The 23,705-nt window shown below is 40.7% G+C and overlaps 1 protein-coding gene across 50 annotated transcripts in view; it reads right to left on the bottom strand.

The window, feature by feature from the left end:
* The window catches only part of HERC1 (HECT and RLD domain containing E3 ubiquitin protein ligase family member 1), a 203,946-nt gene that overhangs the window by 1,823 nt on the left and 178,418 nt on the right, over positions 1 to 23,705 (bottom strand). For all 50 annotated transcript variants that reach the window (XM_070577631.1, XM_070577812.1, XM_070577827.1 and 47 more), the window contains 17 exons: positions 22,961 to 23,254; positions 21,851 to 21,916; positions 21,551 to 21,676; positions 20,579 to 20,717; positions 19,367 to 19,548; positions 18,509 to 18,664; positions 17,604 to 17,726; positions 16,444 to 16,546; positions 14,727 to 14,896; positions 10,877 to 11,015; positions 8,751 to 8,920; positions 7,503 to 7,672; positions 7,053 to 7,218; positions 6,148 to 6,224; positions 5,070 to 5,322; positions 4,412 to 4,564; positions 1,552 to 1,857 (listed from right to left, as the gene is read on the bottom strand). In XM_070577631.1, the coding sequence (XP_070433732.1) occupies positions 1,552 to 1,857; positions 4,412 to 4,564; positions 5,070 to 5,322; positions 6,148 to 6,224; positions 7,053 to 7,218; positions 7,503 to 7,672; positions 8,751 to 8,920; positions 10,877 to 11,015; positions 14,727 to 14,896; positions 16,444 to 16,546; positions 17,604 to 17,726; positions 18,509 to 18,664; positions 19,367 to 19,548; positions 20,579 to 20,717; positions 21,551 to 21,676; positions 21,851 to 21,916; positions 22,961 to 23,254 (2,793 nt within the window). The remainder of the gene's footprint in view (positions 1 to 1,551; positions 1,858 to 4,411; positions 4,565 to 5,069; positions 5,323 to 6,147; positions 6,225 to 7,052; positions 7,219 to 7,502; positions 7,673 to 8,750; positions 8,921 to 10,876; positions 11,016 to 14,726; positions 14,897 to 16,443; positions 16,547 to 17,603; positions 17,727 to 18,508; positions 18,665 to 19,366; positions 19,549 to 20,578; positions 20,718 to 21,550; positions 21,677 to 21,850; positions 21,917 to 22,960; positions 23,255 to 23,705) is intronic.

Genomic DNA, 23,705 nt, shown 5'->3' with positions numbered 1-23,705 from the left:
TTAGTGGTAGATTAATTCCTGGAATGGCAGGGGTAGCCCAGGACAGATATAAGGCAAGGGTTTTTTCCAGAACTGAATAGAAGTAAACCATTTCGTCCTCCCCACCTCTCTCTGAAGGAACAAAACAGATTTACAACTTATAGTTTCTGGCAAGTCATGTAGAAAATTTATGGAAAGGCTCTTTTCATAGCCCTTCCTGTGCGTGGCCTCTCCAGCAAGCCGACCCCAGGAGCAGAGCCCAGGCGAGCAGCCTCAGGAGGCAGCGGGGGAGGGATGGCTTTGGCTACAGCAACCTCCAGGAGTTACTGGAAAAACACCAGAAAAGCAGACACTGAAACCTGCTGAAACTGGCAGGAAGGGCCTTTATGTGGAGAAACCCTACTTTACTTACTGTTTCTGGAATAAACACCATGGGCCCTTCTCGGAGGACTGCCGAGCTCATTGTATGTCGGGGGGAGAGGGTATATCGGGGGAACACAGACACTTCTAACTTAATGCTGGGTTCAAGGGGTGTATCTAGTGACCAGGAGGTGGACAGAAGGAAGTCTAAGTCTGCCTTCAGGAATGGTTAAAACACACGAAAACATCCACAGGGCTTCCTAGTGGAGAAGATATTGGTATTGGGCTTAAAGGATGAAAAGGTGCTTGCCAGGCATAGATGGAAAGGAGTGTGAAGGAGAGCTTACTAAAGCAGAGGGAAGAGCTTACACAAAGGCAGGGAAGTTTAAAAACAGCATGGTCTGTTGGGGAGAAAGGCAAGCAGCCCATTATGACCAGTACATAATAAGTGTCAAGAGGTGATATCAGAAAGCGGGGCAGAGGCCAGACTGTGGAGGTGTTTACGGCCACAAAGGGGGTTGGCATTTATTCTGGAGTCAACATGGGGCCCATGAACAGTCTGAAAGGAGACTGACATGGTCAGGTGGGTGCTTGAGAATGATGACTGGCAGCAGAGTGCGTTTAAGCCTCTAAGCCCTTTTATTCCAAAGCCATCTGTCAAAATGGCAGCTGGGCTGGGGCTCTGCAGCTGGGGCCTTTCATCAGGCTGCAGAGAAGCTCCATCGCCTGCTCCTTGAAACAAACACACCACACAACTAGCTGCAGAGCCTGTCACTGCTGTTCCCCACGTCTCGAAGTTCCTTCTGGAGCACGTGCACCAGTTAATGGGTGGTATCTTCGTGAAAACAAACAAACAAGACCACATCCCAGTGCAGGAGTCACACAGTGACAAGGCGCAGGAAACTGGAGGCAGAGGCCACATGACGACTCCCCTGCCGAGCTTAGCTTTCACTCAGGAAGATGCGGGGAGAGTTAGCGAAGGTTAGGGGTCGTAGCATGCTTTTACATCCATGTAGGAGTTTTTTCACTGAAGTTATGTGATGTTTCTGAACAAGTTTTTCTGCTTGATTTTTTTTTAAATCTGGAAATTTCAAGCATTAAGCCCGAACTGGCAGGCCTACTTGAGGGTCGCAGTTTGGTTTTCCCAACATGCAAGCAACACGGAAGCAATAAGGGCAGACATTACTAAGGAAGAACAAATAGCTTACTTACCCTATCAACCTTCATGATTTGAAATCTCTGAGAAATGTCAGCAGTGTTGGCTGGTAGTCGAGATCTTCCCGACACAAACCTCATGAAAAGCACGCGCTCCTCATTGGAGAACTCCTCCAGCGTGCGCCAGAACCACTGCACGAGCTGATGCTGCTCATCCACCTCGCGGTACCGCACCACTTTCTTCAAGACTTCTACAGAGATCTCAGGCATCCCACACACCATCTGCTCCAGTTGCTTGGCTGTGAGAAGGGACAGCAGCGGCACAGGGACAATCCAGGACATCCCTTCTCGGACTGCAGCCACCTGCTCTCAGGAGAGGTTGTTCATTCAACGTGTGTGCATAGACTGGGCACCCACTGTGGACCCACTTGGGCTGGGCACCTCCTGCCTGCTTGTCTGTTCCCCAGACCCTCTACTTGTCCCTCAGAACTCAGCCATAAGTGCCCGTGCACACAGCCCACCTTCCTTGCCTCTGACCCTTTGTTAGAGCTTCTCCCTGCTTGTGGGACTTGTACACTCCTGGTCCCAGTTCAAGTTGATTTAGGAGCTCATCTTCCCTCCCCTACAAAATCCCAGCCTGCTGGCAGGGGCCCTGCCCAACACCAACCCCACTCCCTGAAATTCCTAATTGCACGTGGCCACGCTGGGGAACGGGGCTACCGGGGATGCTCCATCTCCTCATCAAGGTAAGGAGCTCCTGGAGGACATGTCTAGCTTCTATTGTTTTGTAATTTATATTTTTCTTTTGCAAATAGTTATGTCCTTTTTGTAAAAATTACTTGTGCTCATTGTAAAGAAAAGTTAGAAATGTACAGAAGTAAAACTGGGAAGTCCTTTTGTAGGAAGGTAGTAGAAAGGACAGAGAATTTAATCATAGGACTTGGGTTCTGAATCCCAGCTCCACCACTTCTTTTACTTTAATTTTCTCATCTGAAAAATGCGGTAAATAATTCCTGCTCAGGTGACTGCGATGAGGTTAAGTGAGTAAGAACATGACAGTCTGTGATGGGGTAGTTATCCTGCTTCTGTTCTCTTCACCCAGCACTGTGGGGAATGCCAAGGGGTAACTGCCAGGGGCTGCCCACAGGCTTTTTACAAAGACTCCTCCACGGTGCACAGTGGTGCACACCCTACATACAGACTCATCACTGTTCAAGGGGTGTTTCCTAGATATCTCTTCACTCTTGGCCAACTCAAACCATCTATGATAAAAAACAAACAAAACCTGAGACCCTGAACAGGAGCCACACCTTCAGCAAGGCTCTGGGGGGTTATGATTGGTACAAGGCTGTCACATTCAAGGCTAAGGAACAGGACTGCAGTGAGGGCAGTCTCCACCACTATTAAAGGGAACACCCCTGCCAAAGGATGCCACGAAACAAGACGTCATGCCTGGTAGAATGCAAACCAAAAGCTGTCCGGAAAAAAAAAGAGGCTATGGTATGGGGCTGGCTGCTTGGGTGGGGGACAACAGGGGACAGCTATGGGAACATCACTGGATTCTAAGAGGTGAGGAGGAAGTGAAAGAGGAAAGTCTCATTACTGAGAAAGAAACAAAGCCAGGGCAGAGCAGAGCACAGCTGATGGAGAGCGGAGGGTCAATCTGACCGTCCGAGGAAAGGCCAGCAAAAGAGCCTAGATCCCACAGTTAAACCTGGCTTGGGATCCTGGCTCTGCCTCAGGTATATCGCTTCATTTCTCTGGACTCAGTGCTTTCATCTGTGAAATGGTGATAGTAATCCTTACCTCACAGAGTAACTATAGGAAAACTGGACAAGAGAGTGCCTGGCAGCACGCCTGGCATGTAGGAGGTGATCAATAAATTTTTAGTCAGTTATTCACTCTCTGAGAATTAAAAATATTCAAGAACTGGAGACAAATCCTAAGCGCTGGCTGTGTAAACAGCATCGCTGACAGTACCCGCTCTCACTAAGTTAAGGGATCTAGTTTTCTGTGACTGTGATCTAGTGACTTGGCCCAAAGCCAGAGTCAAAGAAAGAACCAGGAGTGAAGGGTGTAGAATATATGCATTCCAAATTACTACCCAGCCTCAGAGTCTGTGTCCCGCTCTTGAGAAGACCCCAACATATTCTGCAAATAAAGCATTATTGAAGTGGCTGTGTAAGATTGCATACCCCCAAAAAATCATTTTTGGACACAATATGCATTTCTATGGTCACTCATCATACTCCCTTCATTTTTAAATGCTTACTACATGTCAGCAAAGAGCAACATACACATACACACACACACATGAAATGCATTCTTCATTTGATGTCTTACAAGCTAAAAGAAGAAAGAAGACCCAAACTCTGTGGCCTGATTCTTAGATGGCAGCATAGAAGTATGTGATATCCTGAGGAATTTCTAAGTAACAAAAAAGGTCTCTGCAGTTTATGGACTTGGAGGAAAGCTGGTCTGTGGAAGAGATGTGCTCTCAGCTGGAGCTTGCAGGACTGCAGGAGGAGGGGGAATCAAGCACTCATGTGGGACTGTAAGACCAGTGTTTAGGGGTTCATTCACATGGGCTCTGACTGACCCATCTGGAGTGGGGACACTAGGTTGGGGAGCAGTAAGAGATAAAGACAAACGGGACTGAGGAGGAGGGAGAAGGCAGGTCTGACAGCCTGGGTGAGAGCTTGGCCTCAATCCAGCCAGTGACCAATTCAGAGCTGACCTAATGCCTTGAGTAAGCAGATAGGAAACCCAGAAACAGGACCTGAAAAGTCTCTGAAATACAGATACAAATTAATCAACACAGTAAATTCATACACCAAAATTCGGTAGTAACTAGTCCCCTCTTGTTTGGAGACAAATGCAAACAATCCCATGAACCTCTCAAAATGTTTCACCTCACCTGTCGGTCCATTTCATGAAGTCGATACTCAATGGCCCTCTCCACATACTCCTTCCTATTGGAAAATGTGAGTGGGATACTATTTCCACCAGGGATTATGGGAACCATTTTGCCATCAGCACTCTGGCCAACAAAAGAATCAAGAGGAATCATCTAAGAATAGAAGAAAAAAGAATTTTCAATATATGGTAGCAACGACAACAAAAAAAGTATGTTACACACAAATATGGCAAAACAGTAACAACATAAAGATTTTTAAAAATAAAAACAAGGGAATTAAGAGAGCTGATCAGGCTACTTGATCAGCAGGGAATGTGCTGACTCATTTGACTATAGTTAAAAATAAGGCTGAATCTCTCTACCCCAAAACCAGATGTGATGAACTCTGGTCCCCACCCCCGGCCTCACTCTCCATCTTTGAGTCCTTCAGTCCTCCATTCTAACAAGCAGAGAATGGATTACAGGGGAAGAAACGAAGCTGGATGTGGGAGCCAGCTCTCTCCTTTAGCAGCTATTTAAACTGCTGGGGTTGAGCTGCTAAGGGCAGCAATGGGACACGGCGTGAGTCAGCCAGACAGCAAGTGGAAGACCCCATCTGAATTTTACAGAGAAAAATTCTAGTTGACACCAGCAGAAACGTGGACTGGCCAGGATTTACCTCATGGAAACTCTCCTCGGTAATCCCACTGTCTTCAATGTGAAGAATGCTGTTGAGGGTCTGCACGTAGAGCAGATCCACCTCCTCCAGGTCTTCCAGGGTGAGCGGGACACAGCACAGCTGCTTCCACACCAGAGGGGCCAAGTGGAGGTCCAAAGGCTTCTTTGTGCGAATGGCAACCCCCATTAAAATTCCCAAGAACTTAAACTGCATTAAATGTTCATCGAGGCAGGCAGAGGGGTTAAAAAGGAACCTGCAGAATTAAAGGAAATATTTCAAACAAAATTGTCCTCATTTCTATTAGAAATAAGTTATCCAATAGCTACAGCATTAGTCTAGACCTGTGCTGTCCAATATAGTAGTAATTAGCCACATGTGGTTATTTAAATTAATTAAATAAAATGTAAAATTCAGTTCTTCAGCTACTCTAGCCACATTTTGAGTGCTCAACAGCCACATGAGGCCTGTGGCTACTGTTCTGAACAGTACAGGGACCATATTTTGAATTATTTTTAGAAGAACCATAAAAGGGCAAGTGAATGGTCTAGTAATCCTTAAGTTACCTGCTCCAGGATGCCCTATTTCCTAAAATCATTTATTATTTACAAGTCCATGAAGCAAGATCCAAAATTCAGTTTGGCAAATGTAGGGATGTTATATAATTGCAAATACTAAGTGCTGTAACTTGATAGCATATCAAAGCTTTTTAATGAATTTTGATGCAGAAAATTCCTTGAAGGGAGGCCATGTGGGCCTTCAGAAACACAAAAGAAGTCAGGTTTCCTTATCAAGTTTGAGTTACCTCTACCTCTCTATATTATCTTTGATGATAATAATAATAATAGTAAGCCCCATAATGAATACCAAGTCATGATGGAAATGCCTCCGTTTCCTTATCTGTGAAGAGGGAATAACAGTAGTTCCTAGCCCGTGGGTCACTGTGAGAATTCAATGGATGATACAGGTAAAGCACTTAGAACAGTGCCTGGCACATAGTGTTTATTCAATAAATGTAAGCTCCCATTATGATGATGATGATGATTGCAGACAATCACTAAATACTTGCTGACTGCCTTACCTGTCCCTATTGTAGCCCACTTCTGCAGTAGCATTAGGAGAGGGTATAAGAAGGTCAACAATACCAGTTTCAAGTTCCTGTAGAAGAAAGAACAACAATTTTTGAGAAATGACAATCAAATGCATCAAGAGAACGAACCAATTACATTAAAGATCACACTGAAAAAAAATATTTTGTGAAATTTATAATACTACGTGACAACCACCAGCCATCTCTAAAATTACTTTTGTGGTTTTAATTTAAAACGAAATTAGGAACTCCCCCATGTAGAAAATATTCTGCAGTACGCAGAACTAAGATGAAAAAGTCAATCCAGGGCAGGAGCTGGGGTACCTGTGAGAAGGGTATGGTGATATTCAAATAGACTCAATTAAATAGCCAAGTGTTATTTTAGTCACAGGATTTATCAGAAAATCCTGATCCTAGGCAAAGCTGAAGGGTCAGAGCTGACCTGGAAGCAAAGCTGCCACTGTAGATCTTAAAATAAGAACTGGTCCAAACTCTTAAGACTTGTTTTCCTAATTCCCCTGGAGTCTGGCAGTTCCGTGTTTTCTAAAAGCACCAGAATAATCAGAGCACATGAGTGGTCCTGGATTTGTCTGTTACATAAATGTAAATATGTATCATTGTTGTTTCCTCTGCTAGTATTATAGCACAACAGATGGTGAGTCACTGGTAGACAGCTAAGCATTGACATTTTATTCAGTAAAGGTATCTTCACAAAGCATTTCACAAACTCTTGCTATAATTCACCCATACATCATTAACAGCATGATTTTATATAAGGCTCACCAATGCACCCTTGCTACATTTATGAAAACATGCCTGACAGAGTAATCACTGGCAACAGTAAAATCGCCACCACCTGAGAGGATGACTCAGCAGGGGACACTGCATGTATATACCTGGCACATCTCTGTGATGGTGTCATCAAACACTCCTCCAGCGTCATCAGCCCCTTCTCCGACCAGCTTAACCTTCCATGCTCGGGAGGGCAGACGGAGGTCTGAAGCATTCAGTTTAACTACTTGTCTCGCTATTTGGACAAAGATGGGCTTACACTTTCGTCCTCTTTAAAAGAAAGGAAAAACAGAATGAAATACAACTCTCACCAACTTCCCCAAATCGCCACAAAGGTCACTTGAAGGTATCTTCCCATCAATGAATGAACAGACCAGTTTAACAACAACTAAACACTGTGCTAGGCCCACTGTAACCACACTGGGTAGTAACGGAAGTACTATTACTACCCTACTTTACAACCGAAGAAGCTAAGGCTCACGGAGATTCGTTAGTAATAACGTTCACCTAAAACAATGCTAGCTAGTTAGTAAAACATACACACATATGCCAACCTGGTTGATATCCTCTTTACTGTAATTTGAGGTCCATAGTTTTTGCCTTGAACCATGGTTTTTCCTATGGAGCGCACCATCGGGAGGGTGTAGACTCTTGGGGCCAACAAAGGCCGAAGCTGTCCCTGTACAATGCCCCATGTTCCAGCATTATAATGAGATGTACTGTTCTGTAACAGAAAGTAAGCTTATCAGAAATGGCACAATTCAAGGCTTAAAAGAAATGACACTTCCCACTTTTAGAATATGATTCTTTTTGAAATGCACTTTAAAAGCATAAACCTGGGTATCAGTAACTATTAATAGCTTTTTAAAAATATTTTTTCTGACAAAACACATAATTATTATTTTTTAAAAACTTGGAAAATATAGAAAAGGGCACACACATGCACACAAATGAAATCACTCAATCCTACCATATGGAGATGGTCCCATCAACACTTTGATCTATTTCCTTCCAGTTTCCTTCCATGTGTGTAGACATACATTTTTCACATTGTTGAGATCATACTGTTTATATAATTTTCTGCTGCTTTTCTCACTTAACTTTGTATCATAAACATTTCTCCCACTAATTACAAATTTTGCTAACTCTGTTTAGTGCCACATAGCACTCTGTTGCCTGGCTGGTTAACTATTTCTAAGAATGATTTGTCAAATCTCTCACATGCCCCTTGACAGGTGACCCAAAGGATTTTTGACCAAAGTTTTACAAACCAATACACATTCTGGCAGGCATGCCTACATATTACAAGTATACATTGCCAGCTTGCTTTCTTCCTAAATTACTGGACTGTTCCATAAAGACAGTCATATTAGCCACATTTACTTTTCTCCCACACCTACCCCTCTATACAACCTGGAACGCTCTTTTGTAAGAAGAGCAAGTTTCCTAAATGTCTCGGACTCATTTATATAACAACCCTGACTGTGGTACTAACAGCTGTGTGTGCTTAAGTTTTAAAATCATATATTGGACTTTGTAGAAAATATATGCTTAGCCATTCATACTTCCTCAGATTCGGACAAACCAAAATACAGGAAGACTGAGTCTAGCAGCACGATTACCAATATCAACTTTCCCTAAACCAGCAATAAAAATGCGAATAGAATTCTTGCCTTTTCTACATCTCTTGGGTGTGGAGAGTAAAAAGTATTAGCCATAGGAGAATTTTCCGAAGGTGAAGAGAAGGGCCCTGGGCCCTGGTGAGCATGTCACAGGCACTGCCTCCCAAGCCAGCACGTTACCTGGTTGTTGGGGCTGAGGTTCAGCAGCCTCCAGGAGGAGTACATGAGGTCCGAGAAGTGGTAAAGCAGCCGCAGCCTGGCCCTCGCAGTGTGAATGCTCACCTCCCTCAGTGCCCCATACTGGGGGGGCACTGCATCAGGCAGGCCCAACTGTAGAGGCACTGATACACCTGCCCAGAAAGCAAATGGACACTAGTAAAGGAAAACACATTGCTTTCATTTTCAGTATTTTGATAAATGTCAAACAGAGAAGCTAAGTGTACAATGAACACCCATTCCCAACACCTAAATTCTGTAATTAATATTTTGCTATATTGCTTTATCACATATTTATCAATTCCTCTGTCCATCAATCCACCTTAATTTTTGATGCACTTATGTTGGTTTTTAAACCATATTTTTTATTTATCATATGGAAACTTAGTTTTTTCTCCTTTAATTTAGTTTCCTATTTAATTATGGGACTTAAAGAGTTCCTTCACAAAACAAAAACAAAAACAAAAAACTCCAAATTCTTCCTTTCGTAGTAAATAATTGTCATCTTCATAATAAAACAAGGTGTGAGCCAGGACCAGGCAAGCAGTTCTGGAAAAGTGGAAATGGGCCACTTAGCAAAGCCCCCTCCCACACTCACTAGGGATCTGACAGAAAGTGACCACAATGGAATAAAACATATAAGTGCAGGACTTATGAAGGTTTTTTACTACAAGAAGAGCCCTGTAGAAGCAAAGACTACAAGGACTATATCCATGGTTATCCTCTTGTAAAAATGCACAAAGGAGTAAAAACAAGATATTCAACTTTCTGAGTTTCCTTTAAATAAAGATTTGTACAGCTCAATTCCCAGAGGTATTTTACTACTAATAATAAAAGCTAACATTTATTGAGTACTTTCAGGTGTGTGGCACTATTCTAAGAGCTTCGCACGAATTGGTTCATTTACTCCCATAGCTCTGTACAATAAGTGCTGTTATTATCTTCATTTTATAGACAAGGAAACTGAGTCCCAAGGTCACTCAGTTCCTAAATGGAGAAGCCAGGATTCAACTCAGGCAATGTGGTTCCAGAGTCTGAACCTTGAACCACCACACTGTATACCTTCTGTGCTGAAGTGGAAGTGAAATCCCTCTGGAAGCTGAAGAGGCCCCTCAGCACCTGGAATGGTCAGTGCATTAGCAGCACTGCTTTTTCTTAACTAGAAACCACCTTCTGCTTATTTAGAATCTACTTGGCAGTCTTGCCCTTCTCTCTTAGCATATCTAAGAGAAAAATCTCTGTGGGGAGTCTTTCCCAAGGACCTGTGGCTAAGAAATAGAAAGGCCAGAAAAGAGAATGCTGAGCTCTCAGGCACAAGGTCTCTTCAGGGAAATTCTAGTGCTTTTGCCAACAGACGATGGGAGAAAGAAAGGGCTCGAAGGCCTGGGAAAGAAACAGCCCAAATATGAAGAAATGCCTAAGAATGAAGAATGCCAACTTAAGGCAAGGGTTACATTTGTGGAGAATGGAAGATGGATCTAACCAGGGGAGTACGCAGTTGGGTGTTATGTACACAAATATGATTTTATTTTCCCTTATATCTTTTTTTAGATCTGTAAGGATCTCATAATAAATTAAAAGCAAAACAAACAACAACAAAGTAGAAAGAGCCCAGCAGTTCTGCTGTGTGCACTGGAGTAAAACAGCAACAATTTTTTTTTGCTGTGCCACTGCATAGATAACATCATGTTTCAAATGGTTAACTGGGTAAAGAATTTGACAAATGGTCTCAGGGCTTTTAATCTTTATTCCTAACAGCAGGCCTTAGAAAGCTACAATTCATCACTTCTTTCATATGTAAAAACATATTTAATGGCTGCCATAAAATTATAAATTTTTGCTTGCCTAAGTGGTACGTTTTCTTTTTTGGGGGTACAGAGAAGGACTGCTTCGTAATGAAATCTTCAGGAGAGTCGCCTGTGGTGAAAGTATTTACTGTGCCGGCAGCACAAAGAGTGCTTTGGTTGTGTAGGGGAAGGTGTGATGGTCTCAGAATGACGCCTGGATACAGTTTGAAACTGGCAAGCAGACAGTGCAGCTGGGTCCTGCTGAAAGAGAAGCTGCGGGAGCAGGGATATTTCCTCCCTCACCTGGTGCTCTTGGAGGGACGGGTGGTGCTGTCCACGCAGCACTGTGGCAACGGCCAGCTGAGATCTGCCGAATGTTTTTCCCTTGCAGAACTGTTACCAGGGTCGGTTCTCGAACATGGTTGGTGTGGCCTAGGCCAAGCTGGGGATAAATTACAAATACACAGAGATTCAATTAGAAAGAGGAAGAGAGGAAGCCTAGATGATGAAATCTTTCTTAGATGGTAGCAAATATAAATAAATTAATATCCGTACCAAGCAAGAGCACCAAAATAATGAAATTAATTGATTTTCTCTATCAGCATGGTCCTCACACCCCGACTGTCGCCTAAACACTAAGGTATAACAAGCCCATTCCAAACCTAGCAGATGAGGTTTTTTTGTGTGTGTGTGTGTGTGGGGGGGGCATTCTTTTCCATTCACTTTTATTTATTTATTTTTATTTATTCATTTTTTTTATTGCAGTAACATTGATTTATAAGGTTATATAAATTTCAGGTATACATCAATATTTTGATTTCTGTATAGATTACATCATGTTCACCACCCAAAGACTAATTACAATTCATCACCATACACATGTGCCTAATCACCCCTTTCACCCTATTCCCTCCCCCATTCCCCTCTGGTAACCACCAATCCAATCTCTGTCTCTATGTGTGTGTTTGTTGTTATTTTTATCTTCTATGTATGAGTGAGATCACACAGTATTTGACTTTCTCCCTCTTATTTCGCTTAGTATAATACCCTCAAGGTCCATCCATGTTGTCAGGAATGGCCAGATTTAATCCTTTTTTATGGCTGAGTAGTATTCCATTGTGTATATATACCACATCCTCTTTATCCACTTGTCCCTTGATGGGCACCTAGGTTGCTTCCAAGTCTTGGCTATTGTGAATAATGCTGCAATGAACATAAGGGTGCATATATCTTTATGCATTGTGTTTTCATGTTCTTTGGATAAAGACCCAACAGTGAGATAGCCGGGTTGTATGGCAGTTCTAGTCTTAAATTTTTGAGGAATCTCCATACTGTTTTCCATAGTGGCTGCATGAGTTTGCACTCCCACCAGCAGTGTATGAGAGTTGCCTTTTCTCCACATCCTCTCCAACACTGTTATTTTCTGTCTTGTTAATTATAGCCATTCTGACAGGTGTAAGGTGATATCTCATGGTAGTTTTGATTTGCATTTCCCTGAAAATTAGTGATGTTGAATATCTTTTCATGTGCCTGTTGGTCATCTGTATATCTTCTTTGGAGAAATTGTCTGTTCAGATCTTTTGCCCATTTTTTTAGTTGGGTTGCTAGTGTTTTTGCTGTTGAGATGTATCAGTTCTTTGTATACTTTGGATATTTACCCCTTATCAGATATATGGTTTGCAAATATCTTCTCCCAATTGTTAGGGTGTTTTTTCATTTTGTTCATGGTTTCCTTTGCTGCGCAGAAGCTTTTTACTTTGATGTAGTTCCATTTGTTTATTTATTTTATTGTTTCCTTTGCCTGGTCAGACATGGTACCTGAAAATATGCCGCTAAGACCAATGTCTTCTAGAAGTTTCACGGTTTCAAGTCTTACATTCAAGTCTTTATTTTGAGTTAATTTTTGTGTATGCTGTAAGATAAGGGTCTACTTTCATTCTTTTGTCTGTGGCTGTCCAGTTTTCCCAACATCATTTATTGAAGAGACTTTCCTTTCTCCATTGTATGCTCTTAGCTCCTCTGTCAAAGATTAACTGTCCATAGATGTGTGGTTTTATTTCTGGGTTCTTAATTCTGTTCCATTGATGTGTGTGTCTGTTTTTGTGCCAGTACCATGCTGTTTTGATTACTGTAGCTTTGTAGTATATTTTGAAATCAGGGAGTGTGGTACCTCCGGCTTTGATCCTTTTTCTCAGGATTCCTTTGGCTGTTTGGGTCTTCTGTGGTTCCATATAAATTTTAGGATTCTTTGTTCTATTTCAGTGAAAAATGTTGTTGGAACTTTGATAGGAATTACATTGAATCTGCAGATTGCTTTAGGAAGTATGGACATTTTAACTATGTTAATTCTTCAAATCCACGAGCATGGAATATCTTTCCATTCTTTGTGTCTTCTACTTCTTTCAACAATGTTTTATAGTTTTCAGTGTACAGGTCTTTCACCTCTTTGGTTAAGTTTATTCCTAGGTATTTTATTCTTTTTATTGCAACTATAAATGGGATAGTATTCTTAATTTCTCTTTCTGCTACTTCATTGTTAGTATATAGAAACACAACTGATTTTTGTATGTTGATTTTGTATCCTGCAACTTTAACCATATTCATTTATTATTTCTAAAAGATTTTTGGTGGATTCTTTAGGGTTTTATATATATATAATCATGTCATCTACAAATAGTGACAGTTTCACTTCTTCCTTTCCAATTTGTATCCCTTTTATTTCTTTTTCTTGCCTGATGGCTCTGTCTAGGACTTCCAATACTATGTTGAATAAAAGTAGTGACAGTGGGCATCCTTGTCTGGTTCCTTTTCTTAGAGGGATAGCTTTCAGTTTTTCTCCATTGACAATGATATTAGCTTTTTATATGGCCTTTATATGTTAAGGTACTTTCCTTCTATACCCATTTGATTCAGAGTTTTTATTATAAATGGATGCTGCATCTTGTCAAATGCTTTCTCTGCATCTATTGAGACAATCATGTGATTTTTATTCTTCATTTTGTTAATGCAGATGAGTCTTAATGAACACATCCTTGATGAACACATCCTTCCACTTCTGGAGATGAAATAAATTCTTGGAAAGTTAAAAAAATAACAATGTTCTATAGAGCTTTTACTTAAAACACATTGATTTGTTGATTTTTAACATGGATTGCCTGTATAACAATACATAGTTATAAAAACATACACAGAAGCAGATTCTCATCTCCAGATCTCTGTTCTTAGGGTCTGACAGGGACACTCAGTGTTTTAGCAGCTAAGCACCTCAACATCACTAGGGAAGATCATGTCAAGGTCCTGTCACGGACCTCCGAAAGGTATCTTCAATATTAACTTCCCTCTCATTAAGACAATATTCAACCACGATGAAGAGCAGCTTCTTCACCTATTAATACAGTGATCAGGAGACCAAAGAGGCAAAATGAGGCTACAACGAATAATATTGGACCTTAACTTGAGGGCCTCTCGCTCTAGGGGCAGCCAGACCCATAGAGGACTTACGGAGGAAGGGAATGTGGCTCTGCATGTGGGGCTGAAAGCCACTGTAGTAGCAGGCATCTCCGACATCTCCCACCAAAGTCTCTCCCTCCTCCATATACAGAGTAGGCTGAACACATCACCACTTGAGTCTTTTCTCAATTCTTAAAGGCTTATATATCATATTATTATTATACAGTTTACTCCTCTGTATAATGGGGGTGACAAGACTTCCTACATGAACACAAATATACTTTGTACACTGTCATATTACAGAAAATAAAAGCATTGTTTCATTCTTTCCATTTTCCAGATCACCTGATACCCTGAGGATCTAATCTCATGTATTACTGTAGTAAAAATGATAGTAGCAAATACTTAATAAAGTACTGCTTACTATGTGCCAGACACACACATATACTCAGTTAATCCCCTTAATCACTTTACTGTACTGTTAGATTTTTTTTTTAAACCATGATATAATATTTACTTGGCCATAATCAAGAGAAAGAGATGCACAACTGGACTCATAACATAATCAGTTCTATGGCAAAGTGAGGTGCTTGAGGCATTGTGGTAAATATCATGAGTTTCCTAGCTTATCCCTGTCCCAAATGAGGAACGTTGTCAGATTTCTAGAATATGAGAGCAGCAAGACAGAGATATATATATTTACCTGTCCTTCTGAATTGCTCCCCCAGGCATATACATCTCCATTTGACGCCAAAGCAAGTGTGTGCTCAGCTCCAACTGCCACGTCCTCAATGACCACTCCAGCCAGGACAGGAATTTGCTGTGGTCGATTGTGATTGCGAGCACGCCCCTCTGGCAAGCCTATCAAGCGATCTGAAAGAATAGCAAGAGGAAATTTATGGATGGCATGCCACAGTCCTTTTAAATTTTCTAATGAGTCATTTAAATTTTATGGTGGAATGGCAATGACATATATAACTCATTAGGACAAAGGCTTCTATTCTGGTAAGGTATACTGGATTCTGAGTGAATAATATGTTTGAAGCTGTTTCTTTGCAAAATGTCAGTCTCCTTATTCATAAAAATAAATATAAAATTAGTAGCTTATTTCAAACCAAGAGGCACCTCCAGTATCCTCATATTTGAAGACTGGCATGTAGTTAACAAAGGCCCTAAAGTTCTTGTATTCTAAGAAAAGACATCATTCAATCTGTCTTGTGCTCAAACTTCCAGCCAACCTCCCCTTCCCTTTGCTGCCAAACTTCTAGAAAGTACGGGCCACTCTGTTTCTCCATGTCTTCTAGGCTTGTTTGACTTGGCCACCTTCTATTGCCTAACATCCACTCTCACCACTGCACTGAAACTGTATTCTCGAAAGCTTTGAGAAGCTCCTGTTTACTGCAACAGCCTCTTAGGCCCCATCCTACAGAACTGCACAAAACTTTCTGATAATATGGCCTCAGCTCCTCCTGCTCCTCAGAGACTCTGCACTATCCTGGTTCACTGGCTACCTCTCTCTCCACTCCTTTCAAAGCGACCTTTCCCAAGTCCTCTTCCTGTGCTCATGTGCCCTTTACTCACATTCCCTAGAGTTCTGTCCTCATGTTTTTTATGTCTATACTCTTTCCCTGGGTGTCGTAGAGGGATTAACATGGCTTTAACTACTATCATTATGAGTTATGCAAACCTACATCCCCATAACCAATCTCTCTGGAGTTTCATATCCAAATCCCCAATAACTTGATGGAAATCTCCATACTAGAGTATACGGCCCCAACTCATTATGACTAAAACTAAGCTCCTTACCTCTTTCCCCCAAATCAGTTGCCTATCCTCAGTCAGTGGCATCAATGTTCTTCCAAGACTAGAAACTTCACTCATGATTTACTGCTTCTTCCTCTCACCTGCCTCACAGACCCCTGTCACTATGACTTGCCAAGAGATTCCACTTAAGGAGGTGAATAATTGCCAGGGAATCCCACTGTGGATGCTTGGATCATGAACCTACTCAAGATTTGAACCCTGAACGCCTATGAATTCCTAAGACCTGAACCTCTAGTCCCTGGAAGGGCTGGAAAGCGAGGTAGAATCCGGAGGCGCTCTGGTGGTCAAGGGAGTGTTCGTGACGGCATGGTGGAGGCAGCGGAAAGGAGGAGGGGAAGGGCTTTGTCAGGGACTCTTTTAGCAAGAGTGAAGGCTTTGGCATGAGCAGCCATCAATGGGGTGAAGTGTTGTCCTTATGACAAAGAGCATAAAGAGGAGCAGAAAAGGAGCTAATGAATGAAGGTTATACTGGACATTCATCACCCAGAACAAAAAATGACTCAATTTGGAGCACTTTTTAAAAAACTGGAAGGCAAACGTTTCTATAACACATGTGTAACCAAAACAAACAATATAATGCCAGGAAAATGCCTTACCTTGACCAAAGGTATACACATGACCATCTTTGGTCAACGCAACAGAAAACTGAGTTCCACAAGCAACTTTTTTAATTCCAATTCCACAAAGGACATCTACTTTCTGCAAAATAAAAACATCAGGCACATAGTTTAAAATGGAAAAAAAGAACTCTTGAATTTGCCTACTGGCATGTATAAACTTAAAGATCATCTTCTAATAAAAATACTAATAGTCACCTACCTGTTTCCACCCAAATCCACACTTCTAAACGTTTTCTCATACTGCTCTGCAAACTAGCTGAATTCGGGGGAGGAAGTAAGCAGGGGTATTTGAATAAAATCCCCAGGACCCCATGTGAAGTGGAAACATTTCCCCTGGGCAACAGAAACCAGAAGAAGCCTGTGGCCTTTTAAAGAACACTGCAAGACCCTGTAAAGCCATGGGCTGCTCCCAGTTACTTTTTCTGCTTTCAGAGGTAAAAATAATTGATTTATATGTTCCTCAGAGAGGATTTCCTGGCTTTGTGTACCCCTAGCTGAATATTCACCAGTCTAGCTGTCAAGAGGTCACAGACTATATATGATGATGAATCTAGAGTTGAAAATAAACTGAATATTTGTCAATCATGCTGCTTGTTAAATGTGTTAGGAAAACTCACATAAAAGAATTACATAAGTGGTCTTCTGCAGAGCCAAGAAACCTTCTATAATTTGAATAATAGCTTCTAATTGATTTGTTTATGCACTCTAATTTCCTATTACTTTTCAAAAGGAGGTGCATATTGTATAATTCAGTGGTATTATTATCAGCTTATTAGCTGAAATGGCAGCTGCAAGCAAAAGGTTACAAAAGATTGTCCATGGTTCCCTCCATAAGACATCCTGGAGATGTTTATAAATTTTTCTCCTCTACACAGGAGGTAGTCCTACAGTGGCCAGCCTGTGTACAGAGACAGAGGCTTATCCTTGCAGAGCTTTTACATCCAATTTAGCTATTAATGGCTTATTTAAAAATCAAGATCTAGTATGCTGAACATTTAAGAATAAGCAACAGAAGCTTCTCAACTTCATTAGGAATTACCAAAAATGTTAAAGGTAAATTATTTCCAACTAAAGAAAGGTACTAACATAGATAAAAACTACGTTGTCTGAAATCCTAGATTAAAGACAATACTGACCTGAGGTGAAGATTTTGCAGTGGAATTTCCTAAGCCTAGTTTTCCATAGTCCCCATCTCCAAAAGCCCACACCATGGAGCCATCTGTTGACACTGCCAAAGTGTGGTTTAAGCCACAAGCAACCTGGAGAAATAACAGGGTGTTCAATAAGGCAAATCATAATACCTAAAACACATATTCCTGTTTCTGAATCCTTTTTCTCTACTTCAGTGAAAAACTTGCCTATGTTTTCAAAGATTTTTATTAATTTCAGGGCCTTCTACATATGTTAACTAAAATGTGTCAACAAGAAATAACTCCTAATGTCCACACACACAAAAATGACTTTTTTCCCCAAGTGAAATCCTTCAAATATCTGTGGCTAACTCAGAATCAGAGAGCATAAAAGACAGAGAAAAAGTACATATGACTCAAAACTACTCATTCATCTCAAGGAGTCTAAGGAATGATACAGAAAAACATAAAAATAGTTTATTTCATCTCCTTGTTAAGAGACAGTCGCAAGGTCTATAGGACAAGGACAGTTACTGCTTAAGAGCAGCAGCTATCAATGATGCAGTTCAGCCGTCTACTTACACGCTACCAGACAGGAGTCACAAAAGTCTGTACTGTTTAAAGGGTCTATATCAAGTTGTATCAGTACTTATGGGGGGGTTTTAAAATATTCAGATCCTGAATTAAGGCTTTCATTTGTTTGTCAAGTCTGACAAACAAACAAATTGACTTAAAATGTGAATTTTCACATAGGGAAAAAATCATGAAAAATGATCAAGTAGGCCAAACAAAATGTACATAAGGTTAAGTACAACTGGTGATTCCTTTCTTCCTGACAGGATAGCGTCTAAGTGCACACAGAGGAAACAAGAAACTGATCAGATAGAACGCATTATTGACTTGTTCCATGCCTGTCCAATCTGATATCCCTCCAGTGCAGTCACTCTCTCTGGAAGTTTTTTGTTCGAGGTGTTTCCAAGACCCAGACGACCGTAGTCTCCATTCCCAAAGGTAAACAGTTTGCCATCTGAAGTCACCACTGCTGAGTGCTTGAAGCCACAAGACATCTACAGACAGAACCAAGGAGAAAAAATTCTCTAAGAGGGCATACTAAGAAAGAAATAAATCAGTCCTTTTTGGCTATTATATAGTAAAAAACTTTAAATAAACTTCACTGACAACTCAGGATCTTCAAGACCGGTGTGTCCTATCTGCCCAAGTGGCCCTCCTGTTGCCCCCAGCCTGATCTACCTCATCATCCTCAGGAAGACCAAGCTCAACAGCACACCTGGGAAGAACTGTTGCTACTCTTCAGCTGTGTAGCAATAACCTAGACCACATGAGATAGTGAATGGGGAAATTCTTTGTAAACTCTAAGGTGCTATGCAATTTTATAATATTATTTTAGATGACTAATTGATTTTCCAGAAAATGTATATGAACTCAGCCTTTGCAACAATAATGATAGGTTGAAAGCAAAGCTTTCCACTTATTCGTGTATCAGGAACTAAATCCCATATTGTTTTTTCCAAGGATCCGCAGCATGCTAGCCTGGGCCAAGCAGCTGGCTCAGGAAAAAAGAGTCCATTCTAACACAAAGCCTATTGAAACTTCTGACAAGCTCAAGAATAAATATGAACAACCAAAAACATTAGCTCTCTTATAATGACTGTGTAATATATTTTTACCATTATTTCCCATTACCTAAATTTGACTCAACAACTAGCATGTTTGAATTCAAAGGCAAAATTATTCATGTCCTGTCTGACCTGTACCACCTCTTCGCCTTGTAAGGCCTCAATCTGCCTGGGCCGCCGCTGCCTGTCGCTGTTCCCATGGCCAAGTTTGCCATAATCACCATCTCCCCAGCTAAAGACCTCACCACTTTCAGTCAGGGCCATTGAGTGCCCATCAGAACCACAGGAAGTCACCAGCTGGGTCACCACAAAGCCTGAAACAGAGCAGAAACCCAGTAAGAGTAACTGGATGTTAAGACTCCCCTCTATACTTGCAGCCGCTACAGAATACTCCCAGAATCAAAAAATACCAGAATGGTATTTCGGCAATAAAAACTTCTTAATTTCAAATCAAATTTTCAGCCATAACCTAGTAAATTGGGAGCAGTCACGTGAAATGATGATGAACAAGAGGAGGGTGATAGGAGCAGTTACAGTCATTAAGGACTATGTTCTAGCCACTCCTATAAGTGCTTTACATGGATTACCTCATTTTCAATTTTATATAGAATCTATGAGACAGATATTATAATCACCACTTTTGCAACTGGTAAAACTGAGTCACAAAGAGGTCTAGTAGCTTGTGCAAGGTCCCAGAGGCAGGATGTAGTGAACAGGATAGGAACCTAGCTCTCCCATCCCCATTGCTGTGCTCTTCACACTTAGATCTCAAGGAAGAGAACTCGGAGCTGCTCAGGAATTGATTCTGAACTCATTGCTACTTGTATGCTTTTACTCAAAAACACCCTCTTTCCTCTTTTTGTAGGCTTCAGAGTCAGTAAAAGTTAACTTAAGGAACAAACCACGGGCTCCTGGCAGTGGCTTTCTTCAGAGGTATTCTTTCTTCAAGTCATAGAGAACTCTGACACAGATGCCCTTTGAAGTCCTAGTACATTTCCATATGAACTGATTTTTAATTTTAATGAAACACATGCATGACCACTATTGCTATTAATAGTTGCCTAATTACAGTTTTGCAATTTTAAAGTTTTTGTTTACAATCCCCAGTGGGTCTTAAAATATTTATATCACTGAATTCTAGCACTCCTATGACAAATAACTTGCAAAATAATATTAGCTTAAAATATGGAAATTAAGGCTTTACATATCTAAACAAGAATCCAAGTATAAGTAAAAACCCTATATGACTTTATCTACAAAGTCAGAGATGAGTTCCAACATAAGCAAACATTCCTACAGTTAGGCCATAGTTTCTGACCAGCTTTTAACTGAGGATAATTTTACCTTGTAAGGCTGAAATAACTGTCAGCACATGAAGGTCATCTGAATTTCCTTGTCCTAATCTGCCATAACTTCCTTCCCCACAAGCCAACACTGTGCCATTGGCCTGGATGACAAATGTGCAATTCTGACCACATATGACCTAGTATAAAAACACACAAATGTATTATCTAATATTATTACATAGCTTTATCATACAAACCTTTAAAATGATTCCACATATACCTATGACACCTTTATTAATTCTTTTATCCTTTCACTATACGGGAAGGGTTGATGTAACTGGGTTCCTACAAGCCTTTGATTATTATAAAACTACTTACTTAACCAAGAGATGTGAGGGGTTCACCTAAGATAGTTTAGAACCATGTTATCTATAGGGATTTCAGCCAATTGTACAGAGATTACAAAAATAACAACAACAAAATAGATAAAAGAAGAAAGAGGAAAGGGTGATGGGGAAATATTACAGACTTGGGCTGGAGGTCAGCAAGAAGCAGAAACTGGAAGGGTATACACAAGAAAGAATAGTTCATCCTGTATTCACTGAGGTATAGAACAACAGAGAAAGCAGTGGCCTCAAGAAGGGTTTGGAAATACAGTACAATTATTAGAAGAGGGGAGAGGTGTCAATGAAATCTGACTAAAGATCCCAGTAAGTTTATGGCCCAAAAGAGAGAATCAATAATTAGGAACATCTTAACTTCTATAAATATGCACCGGACAGGCCTAATGCATCATGACATTAATTCATTATGCTTGAAAGCAAGAAAAACTTAAAAACTTATTAACAAAGTCTGATAAAAACCTTAAAAAGCTTTTATTTGGAAGCTATGCATCATGACTTTCTTTAGTGATTCCTTATAACAGACTATGAAATGGACAAAGTTTTTCCCACAGTAAGTTACTGCCAGCAAGGAAATCAGAATCGTCAGTTCCCAAGTTTCTTCTCCATTTCTTTACCCTGTTAGTTACCTGCTGGGCCTGCGAGAATGAGGGAGCTGCTGCAGGTACCATTACATTTCTTCCAGCTTCTGCCAGCTGTCCATGCCTGCCAGCACCCCATAAGTAGACGTCACATTTACCTCCCAGGTGCCAGTCCTAGAAAACCACAATCATCTCAAGATTAGATTCACCTATTCATTCAAACAAGCATGTACTGGGTACCAGGTGTGTGCCAGCCTCTATGAGAGACACCAGGGCACAAACACACAAGCATTTAGAATCAGAAGATTTACTGAGAACCACCATATAGTCATCTTCATCTTTACTGACCTCAGGTCTGGAAGTTGCCCAAGACATAATCTGTTCATCCATGCCATTAATCCATTTACTGTTATCCTGAAAGACAGGACAAACATCAGGGTCAATCGTGCTTACTGAAGATTTATCTGTTCTTAACTAAACTAAGTCTTCCTCTGACAACTAAGTTTTCTTTCCAAAAAAGAACTTGGTAATATTCTGAGAAATTAAGAGTTTTATAATCATGCCAAACTTGATTTTACACATTGTTATTATTTCTCTTTATTATAAACACTTTCACTATCAACTATCATTATAGCACTGGTGATCCAAAGTTAACCATTTATGTTTTCTAAGCACCCACAGGCACAAGGTCATGCACAAGAACCCCTACTCCCATGAACTTTCTGTAGAGCTTTGGGCAGGCCACTCTATCTTTCTGGGTTTCAGTTTGCTCATCTACAAAATGACAGATTTGGGGAAAATGTGATCAGAAGGAAGCTTCGTAACTGAAATATCCTATGTTTAGATAATTTTCCTCAATTCATATGTCCATTTCACATTGTATCTATAGTTATATATTCAAATGTTTGTATAAATAAATCTTAACTAAGTAAAGGGGTTGTTAGATCAAGTGCTGGCTTGCACATCTACAGAGGCATTTTATCTACATCACAGAGTCTATAGCTAGACACACTCAAATACAATCAGAAGAAATGACAACTGGAATCCTCTTCCATATTCTCATTTTATGATGAGTAAAACATGACTGAAGTGCCAAATAATTTAGAATCTAGGTGTGGGATAAATCTCACAAGATGCCCAGGAAAAGACGCTAAACATATACAAATAAGGTACTAACAGGGTACCTACGGACCAAAAAACCCTGGAAAATATGGGACTATGTCATTGAGAGCCAGCAAGTTTACAAGAGCTCCACAGTTCCCATATAATCAATCCCTGTCACCACCAAAGCCTGCCAACAGATTGAAAATGGCTATCTGAAAGCAAAATATTTTAAGTTTATCTAAGGGTATGCCTCTAGCTATTCAAGCTAGCAAATACTTACTGAGGGTCTGCTGCATGCTAAATACTCATAGTACAATCTCAGCTGCAAATAACAGCAGCTCATATTACACTTACCATTAGGAATATAAGTTCATCCTCTGGAACAGGCTCTAGATCGGGAACAGTAAAAGATTCTGGAAACTGTGCTCCATTGGTCAGGGCTTCAGCAGCTTTTATGGTGGTTGAGAAACATTCTAACCAGGCCCACTCATTGGGATTCCAGGATGCAGGGTCAGGGAGGCAGTTCTGGTGGTGTGGTGGCACTGGAGGGTTACACAACAGCTGATCCAGATGAAGTCCCACAGCAAGGGAAGCCAGACATTGCATATAGGGGCTGTGAACAAGCTGGTCGCCACAAACCACATGAGGCTAAGAGAAAATCCAAGGACGATATGTTGAAGAGCCTATGCCAAATATTCTAAATTAACCTACTACATTTTGAAAGCCTGTAACTGTATTTTTTAAGTTTACTGTTTTTAAGCCTTTTACTTTGAAATAATTTTAGATATACAGAGAGTTGCAGAGATAATACAGAGAATCCCTGTAAACTCTTCACCCAACTTCCTCTAATGTTAACATCTTACATAACCATGGTGCATTTATTAAAACTAAGATATTAACATTGTTACAATACTAACTAAACAACACAACTTTATTTGGTTTTCCCACTAATGTTCCTTTTCTGCTCCAGGATCCAATCCAGGATATCACATTACATTTTTTCTTGAAGTAAAAAAAAGAGAGAGACAGATAACAGCTAATCCATGGAGATCTGCTCCCTCTCACAGTTCCTCCTTTACCAAGAGAACTCTGGTAACCA

This window comes from Equus przewalskii, chromosome 1 (assembly GCF_037783145.1).
Source record: "Equus przewalskii isolate Varuska chromosome 1, EquPr2, whole genome shotgun sequence".
Classification (NCBI taxonomy): Eukaryota; Metazoa; Chordata; class Mammalia; order Perissodactyla; family Equidae; genus Equus; species Equus przewalskii.
Note: the sequence above shows the minus strand (reverse complement) of the source record. Positions and strands in the feature narration are given on the sequence as shown.